This window comes from Trichomycterus rosablanca, chromosome 15 (genome assembly GCF_030014385.1).
Source record: "Trichomycterus rosablanca isolate fTriRos1 chromosome 15, fTriRos1.hap1, whole genome shotgun sequence".
Lineage (NCBI taxonomy): Eukaryota > Metazoa > Chordata > Actinopteri > Siluriformes > Trichomycteridae > Trichomycterus > Trichomycterus rosablanca.
In genome coordinates, this window is record NC_086002.1 from 8,506,065 (window position 1) to 8,527,056 (window position 20,992).

Consider the following 20,992-nt stretch of genomic DNA (forward strand, 5'->3'; position numbering starts at 1 on the left):
GGCGTTTGTGTGCAGTTGGTACTCTGTCCAAATGCCTCAAGGCTTGGTTTCTGCATGTCTGTTTCCGGATAGATTTGCAATAGCTCAGCACTTCATTATTGTTTATCTTTCTATATTATTCTATACATCTGAATAAAAATAGGTTTTGCTGCACCGCTGCTTTGTCTTCAGAGAATCAGCCAAGAAGCCTTCAGAGCCTGCTGGGATTTTTTTTATTTTGCTGAACGACCATCTGACTGAGCAAGAATACACCACAGATGCGGTTTAGGGAAAACAAGAGTTCTGACTTGTTCGGGTTTTCAAAACAGTGGTCAAACCCTAGAAATGACCTAATTTTTACTTGTAAACCATTTGCGCTAACTTAGTGGAGTGGTTGCCGTTGCATTGTTGTTCATGTGCAGTGTGGATTCAACCATTAATCTCAAAATACTGCACAAAAAAGTAGTTCCACAGAAATCATGTGACGACTGAAATTATTTCTGCATATTTTCACACTTAATGGTTTACAATCATCATACAAATGTAGTGTAACTATGGAAACAATTTTAAATAATAATTTTATTTATTATGAAAAAAACCCATATAAAGTCATTTGTGTTCTTAAACCTAATAACTGTAGAACTTTTTTCCCTTTGGGGTTTGGGGGTGCTTTAATTCAGGTATGTTGGAGAGCTTTTGTGTATGACTTGGCTTTTGAGGGATCATAAACGCTGGCCTTATCAGAGATTAATTAATCCTTGAACTTTCATCTGGGCTCTTGTGACTTTCTCGATTAGTCAAGTGATTTTGGAAGAAGCAGTAAGGTCACATGTTTCTCTTTTGTTTTTTGGTGTGTGATCTGAGTTTATGCTGCTACTCCATATTCCATGCTGTTATGTACATAGCATATCATCTAATAAGGACGTATCCTCATTCATAAGAAGCACCTGTGCCACCTGTTCCTTCCTCCTAGTCATTTTTTTTACTTGTTTCTGTCGTCTGAGCAAGTTACATGCTATATCTATAGTGGGCTTTGCATACAATAAAAAATACTGCATAGCTTTGCATTGTGGTTTTACCTCCTTATCATCAGGTTTGTTTTTAGGTAATGTGAATTTGGGGTGGGGAGTGGGCAAGAAGATTGGTATGGTGGCTGCTATCCATGGTCCTGACCGACCTTTTGCTTCCCAAAACTAGTTTTGGGGTGGTGCAGAAAATTCTGAACGAGTTCCATGTTGTCAGTACGGCGTTAAATTATTGCTAGTTTGTAGAGCATTGTGCACCAGGTGCAAGAATGTTTGTCTTAAACAGGTGGTAGTTTGGTAATAACAAAACCCTGCAGTAAGGTCTCCATTTTGGAATTTATACTTTAGTGTTGGTGCATAAGTCAGTGGTATTCAAATGTTTCTGACAGCATCTCCCAGGTGCCTATAAATAAAAGGCTTGTTGTTGTTTTTGTTGACTGATGAAAACCCACACTCTATTTAGAGTATTTTAATTTTTTTAAATAGTTAATTAATAAATATTTTATGTAAAGGTCAAATGATTACATAAGGGAAATGTATGCTGTGGCCGTCTTGTATAATGTAATTAAGGATTAAAAAAGTGACCAGATTTGCTTGGTCAAGTATACAAACAGCTATTTAGCTTGATTTATTGGTATGGAATTCAAAAAGTTGTCTTTCTAATTCATCTTTTATTAGTAATTATGATTGACCATAGATGACTGGGTTTTCTTGATATAGATGGTCAGATGTTATACAAGAACCCCAAAAACAGCCATGAATTTGAAATTGCTGAGACAAGTGACAGTGTTGACAGTCAAACAAGCTTTTTATTACTCTGCTCCAAAATTGGCACCTTAAAGTTGACCATATGTGTTGCCAATCAGACAATAACAACAAAAGGAGGAGCAGGGCCATCTTTTTTCTCCAGCAGCTTCTAAGCCTATGCTGATGTAAAACTTGCTTGACTGTAGATATTCAAGTTCAAGCCTTGTTGTAATTATGTAGTTACAGTAAAAGCAGTTCCAGAAATAGTTAAACTTCCATGAATGCGATGAAATGCATCTCCCATGCAGATGTCTGTACACCTTTTTTTTTTTTTTTATGCATTTTTTTTAATGCATTTTCTCCTCAAGGCTCTGGGTTCTATCCCCAGGTGGGGTGGTCGGGGTCCTTTCTGTGTGGAGTTCTCCCCATGTCTGCGTGGGTTTCCTTCCACAGTCCAAATACATGCAAGTGAGCTGAACTGGAGATACAAAATTATCCATGACTGTTTGACGTTAAACTTGTGAACTGATGAATCTTGTGTGGCGCGTAACTACCTGTCCTGTCATGAATGTAACCAAAAAGTGTAAAAACACGACGTTAAAATCAGGGGTGGCTCGTTCCTTAGGGCGATCAGGCGACGCACCACCAAAGGGCGAAAGAGAAGAAATTTTTCTATCACAGCTGTGATTGTTCTGGACAGTCTGCCTTGTCTCTGAATATCGTAGTCCAATCAGCGTCGAGTTGTGTTCCGTACAGTACCACCCCTTTTGGGGCGACTTCAGTCAGACTGAAAATCGCCCTGGATTGCTCTCATAGACTCTCATGTTAAGGCTCTTTTTTTCGAACTACAGGCGCTGCAATACAATCTGAATGGGTTCCGGGAGGGCTCGCACTTACGTGCTTGCGTCACACGTAACCTGGTGTCGCGATCTCGTCACCATGACTACCATCACCTCAGTTCGGAGCAACTCCATCGTGTCATTAAGGGAAATGCCATTCAGTCATCGTAGTAATCAGGATACATTAGCAACTAAAGAATTAGGGCCACCCAGACCAAATTTTATATCATATAAGTTAGAAGTAAATTACAAGTAAGTAATGTCATTTTTAAATTGTGAATTGTGATTGCACTTATTGTATCTCCCCAATTGTTTAATTGTACTTTTTTATTCATTGCACATCAGCCCCGATGCCAATCTTTATTCTGGATCTGCTGCACCTAAAATAAAATGCTATCTGATGAAGACTGAATTAAATTGTTAGTGTGAAGGCTTTACTTAATTGTATGATTAATGGTAAAGCTGGTCTCTCTCCATGTTCAAAGTTATTTGTGAGGGCAAACTGACAGATGACTGAAGATGTTAATTATTTAAGCTTTAATTTACCCATTGAACGGGTCACCTTGGCCATCATCGCAACAATTGCCCCCCCTGAGAGATTTGGCAGGAGCCGCCACTGGTTAAAATCCTAATAAATAAATGATACTGTAAATCAGACCTAGAGCTGGATTGACCAGTCACGTGTGCTGTGGGCGCCAAAATTTGGACTCTACACGTGTAAGGGGGCGTGGCCAAGAGTCGAAAGATTGTAGCACAAACCAATGAAGACGGAAAGTTTTCATTCAGATTCTGCTGATTAATTCGCTTATAAAAACACTTTTCACAGTTTAATATATGAAAGTATATGAAAGAAATGGTAGAAGAAGCAGCAGCAGTACTTTTCACTCCTGTAACGGTGATTTCTCTGCTCGCCTGTGCTGCACAGTTTGCTCTGAGCTTTGCTTTGGCGCAGATATGCTGTAAAAAGTCTTCAGGAACGGAGAGATGGATCCTCGTCTGGTTATTCTACGACGCCATTGTTCACATTACTCTGGTATGTACAGTAGCTATTATAGTATTTATACAAAAGGTATCACCATGGTTTGAATTACGGGGGGGGTGGAGGTGTCTGACCCTCCTAATCAATTTCTGGACTCCAAAAGACAAGGAGAGGGGTAGTTTGTTAGCTAATATATAATGTTGACCCTCTCAGTTGTAACTGTATAATTTGCACTTTGTGAATGACCCTATGAACTCCAGTCTCAGTTTTGTGATGTTGTGTTTTGACAGGAAGGTCCATTCGTGTACATGTCACTGGTAGGAACTGTGGCAACATCAGATAGCATATTTGCAGAATTGTGTAAGTATTAATAATATGTAAATGCATATTTTTTATTGTTCATGTAGTCTGAATTGAGATGTTCAGATTAATGTATAAAACTGTTGAAAAGAGGCCCACAGCGACATCTAGCGGTAAACTGGGGTTTGTAACGGTCAACTTTGATTTATTCACTCACTATTGTCAATAATTTACATTTACATTTTCGGCATTTTGCAGACGCTTTTATCCAAAGCGACTTACCTACGGAGCCCCTAAGGTGACATCCTCTGAAAAAAAAAAAACACGTGGCCACGACTTAGTAACGCGTTCCCACGCCTTATTAACGCGTGGCCACGACTTACTTAACGCGTTCCCACGCCTTAATAACGCGTGGCCACGACTTAGTAACGCGTGGCCACGACTTACTTAACGCGTTCCCACGCCTTAGTAACGCGTGGCCACGACTTACTTAACGCGTTCCCACGCCTTAATAACGCGTGGCCACGACTTACTTAACGCGTTCCCACGCCTTAATAACGCGTGGCCACGACTTAGTAACGCGTGGCCACGACTTACTTAACGCGTTCCCACGCCTTAGTAACGCGTGGCCACGACTTACTTAACGCGTTCCCACGCCTTAATAACGCGTGGCCACGACTTAGTAACGCGTTCCCACGCCTTAATAACGCGTGGCCACGACTTAGTAAGGAGTGGGAATGAGATCGTGGCCACGACTTAAAAAGGTTGAAACAGTTGAATATTGTTTACTCTGTTTACTTTCTTGACTATCGTGTCAATAAACAGAATGGATGATTAAAGCATTGTACTTGCTTACTTTATATTTATTACATCTACAACAGTAGCGAACATTAACGTGTGTATAAACATTACTATGACAACTCGCATACGTCTGTGTGTGCGTAACAGTTCCGTACTGAAACATAAAACCATCACACGTTCCATACATTCACACATGTTGTTAGCCGTAGATCGTTTGTTTTGGAGCCTTGATGTAATATGCAGTCTCCCTCCTGGGTGTAACAGATGATCACACCACATTCAACTGTTTCCCCTAACAACATGTGTTAATGTATGGAACGTGTGATGGTTTTATGTTTCAGTACGGAACTGTTACGCACACACAGACGTATGCGAGTTGTCATAGTAATGTTTATACACACGTTAATGTTCGCTACTGTTGTAGATGTAATAAATATAAAGTAAGCAAGTACAATGCTTTAATCATCCATTCTGTTTATTGACACGATAGTCAAGAAAGTAAACAGAGTAAACAATATTCAACTGTTTCAACCTTTTTAAGTCGTGGCCACGATCTCATTCCCACTCCTTACTAAGTCGTGGCCACGCGTTACTAAGGCGTGGGAACGCGTTAAGTAAGTCGTGGCCACGCGTTACTAAGTCGTGGCCACGCGTTAGTAAGGCGTGGGAACGCGTTAAGTAAGTCGTGGCCACGCGTTAATAAGGCGTGGGAACGCGTTACTAAGTCGTGGCCACGCGTTATTTTTTTTTCAGAGGATGTCACCTTAGGGGCTCCGTACCTTACAGTTATGACTGAACACAATTTTTTTTTGAGCAATTGAGGGTTAAGGGCCTTGCCTTAAGGCCTTGCCTTGCCTTGCTCAGGGTCCCAACAGTGGCAACTTGGCGGTGGTGGGGCTTGAACCGGCAACCGTTTGATTACTAGTTCAGTACCTTAACCACTGAGCTATCACTGCCCTAATAGTTGTTGCGATCACTCCCCTAGTCATGGTGATGGTGAACACTGGCGCATTTGGCTGCCGCTACCGTTGCCGTATTTTGTTTTATTTTATTTTATTTTTATCGTAATTTTCTTTCATTTTCATCTTTTCGCACACTCCTGTGGTCACTAGCCATTTGTGCATTTTTGGGTCGTGAGAGATAATGCTGGTGCGTTTGAATGCCGCTTCTCCCCCGGTGAAACTGTTTGAACGGAAACATTGCACGAAATATTTTACTGGATTTTATGCATTGGATTTGGGATCTTTTTTACTGTGCTTGTGCTGCTGATGCTTCTATGATGTGGAGCGGTGTATCCGGAGCAGTGAGAGTTATGCCTAGTTCACACTACACGATTTTTGGCCAGATTTCGCTCGGCGACTGGTCGGCGATTGATTTTCCTGGTCGGGAGCAACTCAGCGTTCGCTCGGCGATCAAAACTCGGCTCTCAGTCGCTATGTGTGAACTATCCAACAACTCGACCCGACCGGCTCGCCGAGCACTCGGCGACTGGATCGAGTTTTCTAGCAAGCCAGATATCTGATCTCAGATGTACGACTGGAAATGAGTGACATGTCGAACAGCCAATGAGAACGCAGGATACAGCGTGAGGGGAAATGCAGGAGAGGATATAGTTTATATCAGGATACACAGGTGTTACGGAGAATTCAGTTCCCCCTGTTTCCCCTTTAACGCGCATGTGCAAAAATCATGACGTTTTTTTCAGTCGCTTCGTTGAGCGTCGGTTTATTTGGAATATGTATTTATAGCGGTATGTTCTTTTCACATTTCATGTTGTATGTTAGGTAGTTTGTGATTAAATACATACTTTAAAGTACTGAGTGAACTACTGTCAGAGGTTTTATTGCTCCACCGCAAGTCAGAGGTTTTCACACTGCTGTCTTCAGCCTTGCTGTCAATCAACTAGAATTAACGTGTCAGATTTATTTGTAAATAAATCCTAATACAGGACATGCTCTTATTCACACACTAGTTTAAGGTTATTCATCTCAGCTGCACTACCATTTACTTTCAATAATAGTTTCATTCATGGTGATCTCTCTCGTTCATTTAAACTTCACAAACTGCATCCATGTGATTTTAAAATTAACAAACAGTATGTAGAACAAGTTTAACCTATAGATCAGTCCATTATACTAACAACACAGGGGGGAACACATTTACCTGGAGACCTGGGGAATATGGTTCCCCACATGTATATCACTGTGTGTGTAATTATAAAACACTACAGTGATGCTGGTGATGTTAACTGTTGTTATTATGTAGAACAAGTTTAACCTATAGATCAATCCATTACACTAACAACACAGGGGGGAACACATTTACCTGGAGACCTGGGGAATATGGTTCCCCACATGTATATCACTGTGTGTGTAATTATAAAACACTACAGTGATGCTGGTGATGTATTTAACTGTTGTTATTATGTAGAACAAGTTTAACCCATAGACCAGTCCATTATACTAACAACACAGGGGGGAACACATTTACCTGGAGAATATGGTTCCCCACATGTATATCACTGTGTGTGTAATTATAAAACACTACAGTGATGCTGGTGATGTATTTAACTGTTGTTATTATGTAGAACAAGTTTAACCTATAGACCAGTCCATTATACTAACAACACAGGGGGGAACACATTTACCTGGAGACCTGGGGAATATGGTTCCCCACATGTATATCACTGTGTGTGTAATTATAAAACACTACAGTGATGCTGGTGATGTTAACTGTTGTTATTATGTAGAACAAGTTTAACCTATAGATCAATCCATTACACTAACAACACAGGGGGGAACACATTTACCTGGAGACCTGGGGAATATGGTTCCCCACATGTATATCACTGTGTGTGTAATTATAAAACACTACAGTGATGCTGGTGATGTATTTAACTGTTGTTATTATGTAGAACAAGTTTAACCCATAGACCAGTCCATTATACTAACAACACAGGGGGGAACACATTTACCTGGAGAATATGGTTCCCCACATGTATATCACTGTGTGTGTAATTATAAAACACTACAGTGATGCTGGTGATGTATTTAACTGTTGTTATTATGTAGAACAAGTTTAACCTATAGACCAGTCCATTATACTAACAACACAGGGGGGAACACATTTACCTGGAGACCTGGAAAAAATGGTTCCCCACATGTATATCACTGTGTGTGTAATTATAAAACACTACAGTGATGCTGGTGATGTATTTAACTGTTGTTATTATGTAGAACAAGTTTAACCTATAGATCAGTCCATTATACTAACAACACAGGGGGGAACAGATTTACCTGGAGACCTGGGGAATATGGTTCCCCACATGTATATCACTGTGTGTGTAATTATAAAACACTACAGTGATGCTGGTGATGTATTTAACTGTTGTTATTATGTAGAACAAGTTTAACCTATAGACCAGTCCATTATACTAACAACACAGGGGGGAACACATTTACCTGGAGACCTGGAAAAAATGGTTCCCCACATGTATATCACTGTGTGTGTAATTATAAAACACTACAGTGATGCTGGTGATGTATTTAACTGTTGTTATTATGTAGAACAAGTTTAACCTATAGATCAGTCCATTATACTAACAACACAGGGGGGGAACACATTTACCTGGAGACCTGGAAAAAATGGTTCCCCACATGTATATCACTGTGTGTGTAATTATAAAACACTACAGTGATGCTGGTGATGTATTTAACTGTTGTTATTATGTAGAACAAGTTTAACCTATAGATCAGTCCATTATACTAACAACACAGGGGGGAACACATTTACCTGGAGACCTGGAAAAAATGGTTCCCCACATGTATATCACTGTGTGTGTAATTATAAAACACTACAGTGATGCTGGTGATGTATTTAACTGTTGTTATTATGTAGAACAAGTTTAACCTATAGATCAGTCCATTACACTAACAACACAGGGGGGAACACATTTACCTGGAGACCTGGGGAATATGGTTCCCCACATGTATATCACTGTGTGTGTAATTATAAAACACTACAGTGATGCTGGTGATGTATTTAACTGTTGTTATTATGTAGAACAAGTTTAACCTATAGATCAGTCCATTATACTAACAACACAGGGGGGAACACATTTACCTGGAGACCTGGGGAATATGGTTCCCCACATGTATATCACTGTGTGTGTAATTATAAAACACTACAGTGATGCTGGTGATGTATTTAACTGTTGTTATTATGTAGAACAAGTTTAACCTATAGATCAGTCCATTACACTAACAACACAGGGGGGAACACATTTACCTGGAGACCTGGGGAATATGGTTCCCCACATGTATATCACTGTGTGTGTAATTATAAAACACTACAGTGATGCTGGTGATGTATTTAACTGTTGCTATTATGTAGAACAAGTTTAACCTATAGATCAGTCCATTACACTAACAACACAGGGGGGAACACATTTACCTGAAGACCTGGAGAATATGGTTCCCCACATGTATATCACTGTGATGATTCTTTTTTTTTTTAATGCAAACTACAGGCACACACACATTTTAAGAACAAAATATCTGTATTAGAAATTAGTGTTAAACTAAATTATGCATATATTACAATTATGCAAATATATAATAAAGAAATCCACCTCAATGCAAATTAAAACTTAAATACATATTTATAGCTTAATAGAAATATATATATTTTTAAACGAAATAAAATAAAATCTGGGATGGTGCCCTGGGATTGACTAGCATCACATCCATAGTGCACTCCTGCCGTACGTCCAGTTTCCCCAGGAACAGTTCTGGATCCTCCACGGCCATGACCAGGATAAAGCAGTTACTAAACAGAAATGAATGATTAATTTACTATCTACTTTATAAATAAACTAAAAGAGCAACATAAAATAAAATACAGCAACAAGCAAACTTTTTAGAAATAACATCCCAGTTAACCTTGGTCTAATCTTCAGTACATGCCGGACAATGAAGGTCTTCCTCTACTGGTGGGTTGCCAACACATGACTGGTGGTACCAAAGAAATAGTAATAATGCCTTAATTTTATTGGCTTTTTCATTGCACCATGCTATTATATATGTATGTCCTTGACTTTCCCTCTGGGATTAATAAAGTGATCTATCTATTATAGCCTGTGATGGATGTGACAGATGGTACCACCAGTCATGTGTTGGCAACCCACCAGTAGAGGAAGACCTTCATTGTCTGGCATGTACTGAAGATTAGACCAAGGTTAACTGGGATGTTATTTCTAAAAAGTTTGCTTGTTGCTGTATTTTATTTTATGTTGCTCTTTTAGTTTATTTATAAAGTAGATAGTAAATTAATCATTCATTTCTGTTTAGTAACTGCTTTATCCTGGTCATGGCCGTGGAGGATCCAGAACTGTTCCTGGGGAAACTGGACGTACGGCAGGAGTGCACTATGGATGTGATGCTAGTCAATCCCAGGGCACCATCCCAGATTTTATTTTATTTCGTTTAAAAATATATATATTTCTATTAAGCTATAAATATGTATTTAAGTTTTAATTTGCATTGAGGTGGATTTCTTTATTATATATTTGCATAATTGTAATATATGCATAATTTAGTTTAACACTAATTTCTAATACAGATATTTTGTTCTTAAAATGTGTGTGTGCCTGTAGTTTGCATTAAAAAAAAAAAGAATCATCACAGTGATATACATGTGGGGAACCATATTCTCCAGGTCTTCAGGTAAATGTGTTCCCCCCTGTGTTGTTAGTGTAATGGACTGATCTATAGGTTAAACTTGTTCTACATAATAACAACAGTTAAATACATCACCAGCATCACTGTAGTGTTTTATAATTACACACACAGTGATATACATGTGGGGAACCATATTCCCCAGGTCTCCAGGTAAATGTGTTCCCCCCTGTGTTGTTAGTGTAATGGATTGATCTATAGGTTAAACTTGTTCTACATAATAACAACAGTTAACATCACCAGCATCACTGTAGTGTTTTATAATTACACACACAGTGATATACATGTGGGGAACCATTTTTTCCAGGTCTCCAGGTAAATGTGTTCCCCCCTGTGTTGTTAGTATAATGGACTGATCTATAGGTTAAACTTGTTCTACATAATAACAACAGTTAAATACATCACCAGCATCACTGTAGTGTTTTATAATTACACACACAGTGATATACATGTGGGGAACCATTTTTTCCAGGTCTCCAGGTAAATGTGTTCCCCCCTGTGTTGTTAGTATAATGGACTGATCTATAGGTTAAACTTGTTCTACATAATAACAACAGTTAAATACATCACCAGCATCACTGTAGTGTTTTATAATTACACACACAGTGATATACATGTGGGGAACCATATTCCCCAGGTCTCCAGGTAAATGTGTTCCCCCCTGTGTTGTTAGTATAATGGACTGGTCTATAGGTTAAACTTGTTCTACATAATAACAACAGTTAAATACATCACCAGCATCACTGTAGTGTTTTATAATTACACACACAGTGATATACATGTGGGGAACCATATTCTCCAGGTAAATGTGTTCCCCCCTGTGTTGTTAGTGTAATGGATTGATCTATAGGTTAAACTTGTTCTACATAATAACAACAGTTAACATCACCAGCATCACTGTAGTGTTTTATAATTACACACACAGTGATATACATGTGGGGAACCATATTCCCCAGGTCTCCAGGTAAATGTGTTCCCCCCTGTGTTGTTAGTGTAATGGATTGATCTATAGGTTAAACTTGTTCTACATAATAACAACAGTTAACATCACCAGCATCACTGTAGTGTTTTATAATTACACACACAGTGATATACATGTGGGGAACCATATTCCCCAGGTCTCCAGGTAAATGTGTTCCCCCCTGTGTTGTTAGTGTAATGGACTGATCTATAGATTAAACTTGTTCTACATAATAACAACAGGTAAATACATCACCAGCATCACTGTAGTGTTTTATAATTACACACACAGTAATATACATGTGGGGAACCATATTCCCCAGGTCTCCAGGTAAATGTGTTCCCCCCTGTGTTGTTAGTATAATGGACTGATCTATAGGTTAAACTTGTTCTACATAATAACAACAGTTAAATACATCACCAGCATCACTGTAGTGTTTTATAATTACACACACAGTGATATACATGTGGGGAACCATATTCCCCAGGTCTCCAGGTAAATGTGTTCCCCCCTGTGTTGTTAGTATAATGGACTGATCTATAGGTTAAACTTGTTCTACATAATAACAACAGTTAACATCACCAGCATCACTGTAGTGTTTTATAATTACACACACAGTGATATACATGTGGGGAACCATATTCCCCAGGTCTCCAGGTAAATGTGTTCCCCCCTGTGTTGTTAGTGTAATGGATTGATCTATAGGTTAAACTTGTTCTACATAATAACAACAGTTAACATCACCAGCATCACTGTAGTGTTTTATAATTACACACACAGTGATATACATGTGGGGAACCATATTCCCCAGGTCTCCAGGTAAATGTGTTCCCCCCTGTGTTGTTAGTATAATGGACTGATCTATAGGTTAAACTTGTTCTACATACTGTTTGTTAATTTTAAAATCACATGGATGCAGTTTGTGAAGTTTAAATGAACGAGAGAGATCACCATGAATGAAACTATTCTTGAAAGTAAATGGTAGTGCAGCTGAGATGAATAACCTTAAACTAGTGTGTGAATAAGAGCATGTCCTGTATTAGGATTTATTTACAAATAAATCTGACACGTTAATTCTAGTTGATTGACAGCAAGGCTGAAGACAGCAGTGTGAAAACCTCTGACTTGCGGTGGAGCAATAAAACCTCTGACAGTAGTTCACTCAGTACTTTAAAGTATGTATTTAATCACAAACTACCTAACATACAACATGAAATGTGAAAAGAACATACCGCTATAAATACATATTCCAAATAAACCGACGCTCAACGAAGCGACTGAAAAAAACGTCATGATTTTTGCACATGCGCGTTAAAGGGGAAACAGGGGGAACTGAATTCTCCGTAACACCGGCACACACACGTTTTACAGTATTTCTGATTTGGTCCTCTACAAAACATAACACCCACGCTGCATTACAAAATTATTAATTAACCTCCAACTTACTACAGAACCATCTATACTGTTTGTGTTGCCAAATCCACTCAGATTCATTTATTTTCCTCTTTGATTTTACGCTGCACATCAGCTCACAAACTTTGATCACTCGCTACTTGTTGACGTGCATTTTTGGACGTGGTATCATTAAACCATTGGTCACTTCTCGCGTTTGTTCTCGTGACTAAACGTAGAGAAGCTCACCTGCGATTCCAGTTGGTGATGGATCGTGTAGTGTGAAACCCCCGATCGCCGATCAGTCGTGTAGTGTGAAATATACACTGACTGAAAGACTCCCGAGTGCAAAAGATTCAGTCGTGTAGTGTGAACTGTACAGCGACCTGACGACTGGGAAAGTCGTGTAGTGTGAACTTGGCATTAGCGTATTAACTGTTTTCTGTGTCCGCTGCTCTGTGTAACATCTGCTGTTGTGTCTAACTGTCAGTGTGGATGGTTTTGAATTGCTCCTTTGGCTGCTGGGATTGGATGGCTGGAGTCTCTGCAACTTTTCTGGTCTAGACAACGTCTCATCATGACGATGGAGCGCTCTTACAGTGAACTCTATGCTCTGGGACATTCACGGTATAAACCTCCAACATCTTTACTGCTCCACCGCGACCCTGGTATTTTGCAAAGGCCTAAATATTCCCACCGAGCCTCAGGTCGGACTTCTGTTTACCAACAGCATGCTAACAGCAACATTCCCTCACTCTGGTCACTGCAACGCCGTGAGGTTGCCAAGGTGATGCTAGGCTCCTCCCACCAGAAGTACAGAAATCTCATCTGCAGCAGCGTTCAAACCCCCTCAAAACATCTTTTCCAGCTGACTCAGAACTGTGCCACATGTTTGGTGTTTCCTATGTTTGTAAATGTGTATTTTATTTATTTCTTGCTTAGTAAATGTGTATTTTATTTATTTTTTGCTTAGTAAATGTGTATTTTATTTATTTATTGCTTAGTAAATGTGTATTTTATTTATTTTTTGCTTAGTAAATGTGTATTTTATTTATGTATTGCTTAGTAAATGTGTATTTTATTTATTTCTTGCTTAGTAAATGTGTATTTTATTTATTTCTTGCTTAGTAAATGTGTATTTTATTTATTTCTTGCTTAGTAAATGTGTATTTTATTTATTCATTGCTAAATGTGTATTTTATTTATTTATTGCTTAGTAAATGTGTATTTTATTTATTTATTGCTTAGTAAATGTGTATTTTATTTATTTCTTGCTTAGTAAATGTGTATTTTATTTATTTCTTGCTTAGTAAATGTGTATTTTATTTATTTCTTGCTTAGTAAATGTGTATTTTATTTATTTCTTGCTTAGTAAATGTGTATTTTATTTATTTATTGCTTAGTAAATGTGTATTTTATTTATTTCTTGCTAAATGTGTATTTTATTTATTTCTTGCTTAGTAAATGTGTATTTTATTTATTTCTTGCTTAGTAAATGTGTATTTTATTTTATTTTTTTTGCTTAGTAAATGTGTATTTTATTTATTTTGCTTAGATTTTCTATATTCTTATTGTACAGTGTCCTTGGGTGTCATGAAAGGCGCTTTTCAAATAAAATAAATTATTATTATTAATTAATCTCTTTATCATAAATATTATGGGCTTGGGGTTGATTTGGTACCCCCTCCCAATGGGGGGTTATCTGCCACATAAACAACTGATGGATCCTAGCCGCTCAGGTGGCGCAGCGGTAAAAAGACACGCTGCAACCAGGGCTGGATTCTGCAGGGCTCTAGACTAACGTTTTGCACTGGTGCACCTAACTTTTTTTCTTAGGTGCACCAGCACAAAAGTTAGGTGCACCCAAATTTTCGACCGCATCGCATTTAACACCGCAGTTTTACAGGTTCACTTTTTTTTTTTTTTTAAATCACTGTCCATACAGGCAATATTGACTTGGAAATAACTAACAGTCTGGTCAACATGGCCTCGTCTGATGATCTGTTTGCTGCTGCCTGACAATGAAGGGCAGTGGGGAGAGGGGACACTTGGGCAGTGCATTTATCGAGGCATGTAATGTGTTTTATAGATGCATTGGGCTTTTTCAGCCTTTCAATTCGAAATGTATTAGAACCAGTCACAAATATACTATTGCCGGCCACTGTCTTCTTTACAGTTAATTATAGTATTACAGACTAATTATAGCACACTTATAAAAATTATAAAAATAATAGAGTAAATGTGTATGTATGTGTGTATATCTATTTATATGTGTGTGTATATTTAAAATTATATGTATATGTTTGTGTGTGTGTTAGAGTGTAATCTTAAATGCAGTGCATTATATTATCGGCTTTACTGAATCTTTTACACAGATTCCCAAAATCGCTTGCGGTGCACTCACTGCGTATTTTGACTACATGTATTGTAATATATTTTGGTCTTTTAGTTATTTTTATATTTTACTTAACGAAAATATTGTCGTGTTTTTACTTTCACTATCGCGGCACTTTACCGCTAGCATTAGCCCCTTGCTACTGTAGAGGGTCGGCTCACCTAGCCGCTGTCCGGTGGGGATGCTTCGGGTCTTTTGCTGTGCGGTGGTGGAGGTGTGGGAATAAAGGCACACGACAGGGTAGAGTCACTTTAACTGTTTAGTCAGGACTTAAGTGAGCGTTACAACACTTTACACCGCCGAGCTCCAGAACCCGAACTTGCATTCTGGAACATCCGGCAAGTCTCATATACAAAACTAAACTTACGGCAGAACGTCCGAACGCACGTGTATAAACCTGGTGCTGCATTCTGATTGGCTGAGCTGAATGTCGCTCACATATCACCGCTACAATATTGTCCCGCCCTTCACTATCTCTGATTGGTTTAGACCATGATATTGGCCTAATGTGTGTCTGATGTTTTTTTTTTCCCTCAGACGCCTGGTCGCACCGGTGCGACCTGAGATTTTTTTTAGTCGCACCATTGAGAAATTAGGTCGCATGTGCGACCAAATTGGTCGCACTCTAGAGCCCTGTTCTGAGTACGTAGTATCGAATCCAGCTCTGCTTCACCGGTTCGAAGCTGAGTGGCTGTATGAGCAACGATTGGCCAGTTGCTCAGTTGGGGGGGTGGGACAAAGAACCGTCTCTCTCTGTCAGAATGCGATTACGACCTCTGCCGGCTGACTAGAGGCGCCTGCACAGGAGATGAGGAAGAGTGTCCTTAGGGTGTGTCTCTCCGCATGCAACGCTAGGTGGCGCCAAACTCATAAATGTGCGGGTGGCAAAAATGCATCCGGCTGCTGCCCATGTTTCGGAGGGGATATGGGTTAGCTTCAATCTCCTCGGTCAGGGCAGGGTTCAGCATAGACAGAGAGGAAGCACGATGCAAATTGAACAATTAGATGCGCTAAAGGGGGAGAAAAAGGAGAAAAAAAAAAAAAAAAAAAGAACAAAACTGATGGATCCTAACATACACATAGCTAGTGAATATAAATTATAAATATTTATTTATAATGTTTACTTCAGCAATAAGGGAGTTTTTCCTTGCCACCGTCGCCCTCGGCTTGCTCAACAGGGGTAAAGTTGATTTAAGACAATGTTCATTGTAAACAGCGCTGAAGAGTCTGACTTGACGTGAGTTGATACACATATCTTATTCTGTACAATACCTGCACATCTGGACATTACAAAATTATTCTAATTCTAAACTGAAACGTTATATGCCGGAATAATACTTTACATTTGCATATCAGAACATGTTTTTTCTACCTCACCCATCATTTACTCAGTACCATGTACAGACCAACACTTGTCTCTAATCTTGTCTTCCTTAATTACTCTTTAGATTATGAATGTCTTTTTGTATTTATTTTAGGCCTTTCTTGTATTTATTGTACTGTTGTCTATCTGCACTGTGTACTGTACTGTCTGTGTTGCACCCTGGTCCTGAAGGAACATTGTTTCGTTTCAATATGTACTCGTAAAGAGCTAAAATGACAGTAAAGCCTCTCTTGACCTCTTGAGTATATTGGGGGAGATTCTGAGCATATCTGAATACAATATTGGGATAGGGGTCATATGTTGTGATTATGCCTTTCTGGGCTACTTCATTACAATCTTCTTGATTATGCACAGAAATTCCAAAACAGTGACACAGTATGTAAAAGGCTATTAAAAATAATCAAACAAAAAAAGCGATTCATAAACTGTGATTCATAAACTACAGACAGTATACAACATGATTATTATAATATTAAGTTATGAACTTTATTGTTTCAAAGATAAAGCATACAAATGTAATGCCTGCAACTTGTTATTAAAAGTTTGAGACAGAAGCATGTTTACCACTTGTCACACCACTTTACCTTATCACACTTAATAATTATTTGGGTACTGCGACACAAATTATTCAGCCATGCAACTGCACAGGTACTTTATTGTTGTATTTAGCGTTTCATAATTCATCACACATGTTTAAATGAAGACGTTTCTGTACTACAGGAAGGCTAGCCTTGCACCTGTACTCTCTGATTATACAGCCATGTAGTATGCTGAATGTGTCTTAGTGTTGTCATGTTGAAATTTGTATGGACATCCCTGAAACAGACATAAAAGTGTACAAGGTATATGTTTTTTTGTGTAAAGTGTAAAGATTCCTAAATTACTGCTTCTGTTGTTTTTTACACACAGTTGCATCTTACTTTGAAATTAGGTATTTTCCATCAAAAATAAAAATGTAATAATTTATTTTTTATGGTACACTTGACCTGTACTTGATGGTGGACAGTATACCAGTGTGCAAACTCTACTGAAATGAATATTGTTTAGTGCATTCCACTCTGTTTAGTTCTTACAACGCCTTAGATGTTTGTTATTTGGTTATGAGGTGTTTATAGCTGAAATGGAGTAAAATCATGACTCGCTGGGACTAGGGAAGAAAAATAATAATTTTATTGTCTTGTAGGGAAAGAATATGGCAAAGCTGATGAGCATTGGCTCCATTCAGACCCAACCATTGTATCCTTGGAGCTGCTGACTGTCGTCTTGGATGGATTTCTAGCTCTTCTTTTGATTTATGCCATTATCAAAGACAAGCACTACAGGTAAAATAAAAGGGAGATCTGAAAAAATTTAATGTACATTTCAAACCTTACTCAATATTAATGTAAATGAAAATCTGCCCTAAAAGTTCCCAAATGTATATTTTTATAAAAAGCTCACCTGTCACTGCTTGTATTTTTTCATTATTCTTTTCGTTTGTGGCTTTTAATCCACAGTATTGTTCTACCTCATTTAAGCATCCTGCAAATCTGGTTCATTATCCATTCTTGCAGGTGCAAAGCTACACCTTGTGCCACCGCCCCGTTACAATTTAGAAACCAATAACATGCATTCTATATGTCAGCGATCTAATAATTGCTAAATAATACATCACTGCAGTACAAATTACAGTGATGAAGTTGCATCACATGCTAATAACAAAGATTATTTCTTCTGTTGATCATCTGATAGCTTGTTATCTAATTAATCTATTGTGGTTGTAGCAACACCTTGAAACACCTGTTTTGCACTTTTACTGGGCCCAGAAATACCACTGTTGACACTAAATATGTATGTGTGTGTTAAAGAGTAGCTATGAAACTAACCAAAATAATGTGCAACAGAGAAAGTCAAATTGTAGATATGAATTGGTAATGACTATGTTGAAAGTGAAATGAAAGAGACAGGCGTAACCATATCCAAACATATTTTTAGCTTGGTAGTGGTAAGATGGAGTAGTTTCAAGTGCAGCAGTATCTGCATTTATATTTATCTGCTGCTCTGTGTGCACAGACTGAGCTTTTACAGCCTATTATAGGAAGTTTTAAATGCAAACCTGGGCAGCATACAAGATCTGAGTAGAAAATGTAATCATATTGGTGCTTTTTAGCCTTACTGGAAACTCAGCAGTCATTTTTCTTGGCCTTTGAGCCTGCCTGTGTGCCGCTCTGCACCTGTGTAAACTTTACCACCCCCTCCCTTCTCTGTTCAAGGCACTTTGTTCAAATCACCCTCTGTGTGTGTGAGCTGTATGGCGGATGGATGACTTTCTGCCCGGATTGGCTTATGGGGAGCCCAAATCTGAACACCAGTAACTGGCTTTACTTCTGGGTCTATTTGGTCTTCTTTAATGGCGTGTGGGTTGTGGTGCCTGGACTCCTGCTTTGCCAGTCCTGGAAGGATCTACAGAAAACCCATCAACATCAGAAAAAAAAGAACAAATAAAACTTTTTTGAGGTACATGGAATACAAATCTAGCTGCCTCTTATAGGAAATTATGAAGATTGTTCAGCAGGACAGTGATCCAAAATATAATTTAACAACCATTCTTAATTCAACAACAATGAATTAAGTATTATTATTATAGTATTATAATCTTATATTATTGTATTATTATAGTTAACGCATGGATGTTTGATAATACATTTTAAAATACACATTGTTGGTCCCATGCAGAGTTCATGCAGTTTATCTACATGTCCCCCGATCATGTTACATCCAATAAGAATTGCCATTTAATTATCTTTGTTTTTATTCATTAACAAACTTCTAGAGCACATCTCCACTTAAAATTACACACAAAAATGATGTAGTTAAAAACATAAACAAACATTGTGGGGGGAAAACCTAATTTTTAGAAGCAAAGGTATTTAGACACCACAAATGAGTCACATTAGTATTATGTTGCAAATCTTGTGTTGGCAATTACAACTTCATGTTGCAACTGTGTTACAGGCCTGAAAAGCAGAAATAGGTGTATATTACCAAATAAAATAAAACTGACCATATAAAACATAAAATGTCTTGGGTTCATACTGTCTTTAATAAAATACAAGTTAAAGTAAATGCAAGAATTGCTGTAACTGCATTATCTATGCTGTCACTTTTTCTGATTTGGATTTCCAAATGACATGCATCCTGAAAGCTACTTGTCACAGTTGGGTAGATACTGGTGGGCCACATAATTGTTTTCCTTTTATATATGAAAAAAATCCACAACAGAGCCCATTTTTATTATAAGCATGTATTTTACTTAAGGCTGCCAACATGTAAAGAGAGCTGCAGTAATTACTATATATTTTTGTATGGTCAGAGGTGCTTACCCATTTTATTTGTAGTTCTTTTATTTCTTCGTTATCATTTTGGCCACAGACTGAAAAGCCTGATGTAGTCCCAGCCCTTGCAAAGCACTGCATGCCTGGATTTCCCAATCCCTGTTGGTGCAACTTTTCAAATCCAACCCACTGGACACATCATTAATTGTCATGGAGTTCTGCATGTCCGTTTTATTAGCCAGCACCATGAGTGGAACATCTTTTAGGTTGTGGTCACTCAGGATAATATTTAGTGCCATCTTTGCTTCATTTATTCTAGAATGGTCACTGGCATCCACCACATATACCAATGCCTTGCAGCCTTCCAGATAGTACTTCCAGTTGGATCGCATACTTTCATGACCACCAACATCCCAAACAGTCAGCACTGACTTTTTGTCCAGCTTCAGGTTAACTATGTTGAAGCCTATTGTAGGCACCGTCTCCATGATGACCCCTTGATGAAGCCTGTAAAGCAAAGTGGATTTTCCAGCTGAGTCCAGGCCGAGTAGAATCACTTGTGGAGGCTGATGGGTTTGCTTCCGTAAACTGGGCCCCATTTTACACTTCTCCTAACACATAATCCAGTGAGAAAGAGAAATACAGGACAGTGGTCTCATACAGGTCCTGCGGTAGACTTACGTAAAGCAGACGGAAGAAACAGCACCGGAGTCTTAATGCTTACTTATCATATTAGATGAGCCTATGTGGCAAATTTTGCTTCACATCTCCTTTAAGACGTGTAGTATAACAAGTTACTCAACATTTTACCATGAGGCTGTGGCCTCTTTTAGTGACGTGTATTTGCCAATTCTTAACATTGTGGCATTTCACACCATAATCAAATGTATGTTAGACTACAGTGTGGTTAAATATATACTAAATGTTATATTAAATGCTAGCTTGCTAGCCATGAACTTCAAGTGAGGAGTACAGCATCATGTTTCGTTTTAAAGAAAAATCTGGTTATCAAATACAGGAAGAAGAGGCACTAAGATAGGGGAGAGAAAAGAAAGGGAATTTTCCATACACTAGTAACTAAAACATGTAAAATATGGCCTTTACATCACATTCCTAATTCCTCTGCACAATGTGTGACCTG

The 20,992-nt window shown here is 38.4% G+C and overlaps 2 protein-coding genes across 4 annotated transcripts; one reads left to right on the top strand and one right to left on the bottom strand.

Moving 5' to 3' along the window:
• The first annotated feature begins 3,404 nt into the window (after positions 1-3,404).
• Positions 3,405-19,577, top strand: ebpl (EBP like). Of its 3 annotated transcripts, XM_063009742.1 has the most exons (4): positions 3,405-3,623; positions 3,860-3,929; positions 17,721-17,859; positions 18,790-19,577. In XM_063009742.1, the coding sequence occupies exons 1-4, from the start codon at positions 3,435-3,437 to the stop codon at positions 19,019-19,021; spliced, it is 630 nt and encodes a 209-aa protein (XP_062865812.1). In that variant the 5' UTR covers positions 3,405-3,434; the 3' UTR covers positions 19,022-19,577. The 3 variants fall into 3 exon arrangements, 1 of the variants encoding a protein (XP_062865812.1); XR_010014741.1 differs by lacking the exons at positions 3,405-3,623; positions 17,721-17,859; positions 18,790-19,577 and adding exons at positions 9,805-9,905; positions 10,019-10,238 and having other exon boundaries at positions 3,894-3,929; XR_010014740.1 differs by lacking the exons at positions 3,405-3,623; positions 3,860-3,929; positions 17,721-17,859; positions 18,790-19,577 and adding exons at positions 5,980-6,420; positions 9,805-9,905; positions 10,019-10,238.
• Positions 19,578-19,919: 342 nt separating this feature from the next.
• arl11 (ADP-ribosylation factor-like 11) lies at positions 19,920-20,450 on the bottom strand. Its single transcript, XM_063010843.1, has one exon. The coding sequence runs from the start codon at positions 20,448-20,450 to the stop codon at positions 19,920-19,922; it is 531 nt and encodes a 176-aa protein (XP_062866913.1).
• Between the last annotated feature and the right edge of the window lie 542 nt (positions 20,451-20,992).

Coding starts and splice junctions, on each gene's coding strand:
- ebpl (XM_063009742.1), top strand. CDS start 3,435: ATGAAAGAAATGGTAGAAGAAGCAGCAGCAGTACTTTTCACTCCTGTA. Junction 3,624..3,859: donor CCATTGTTCACATTACTCTG/GTATGTACAGTA, acceptor GTGTTTTGACAG/GAAGGTCCATTCGTGTACAT. Junction 17,860..18,789: donor ATCAAAGACAAGCACTACAG/GTAAAATAAAAG, acceptor TCTCTGTTCAAG/GCACTTTGTTCAAATCACCC.
- arl11 (XM_063010843.1), bottom strand. CDS start 20,450: ATGGGGCCCAGTTTACGGAAGCAAACCCATCAGCCTCCACAAGTGATT.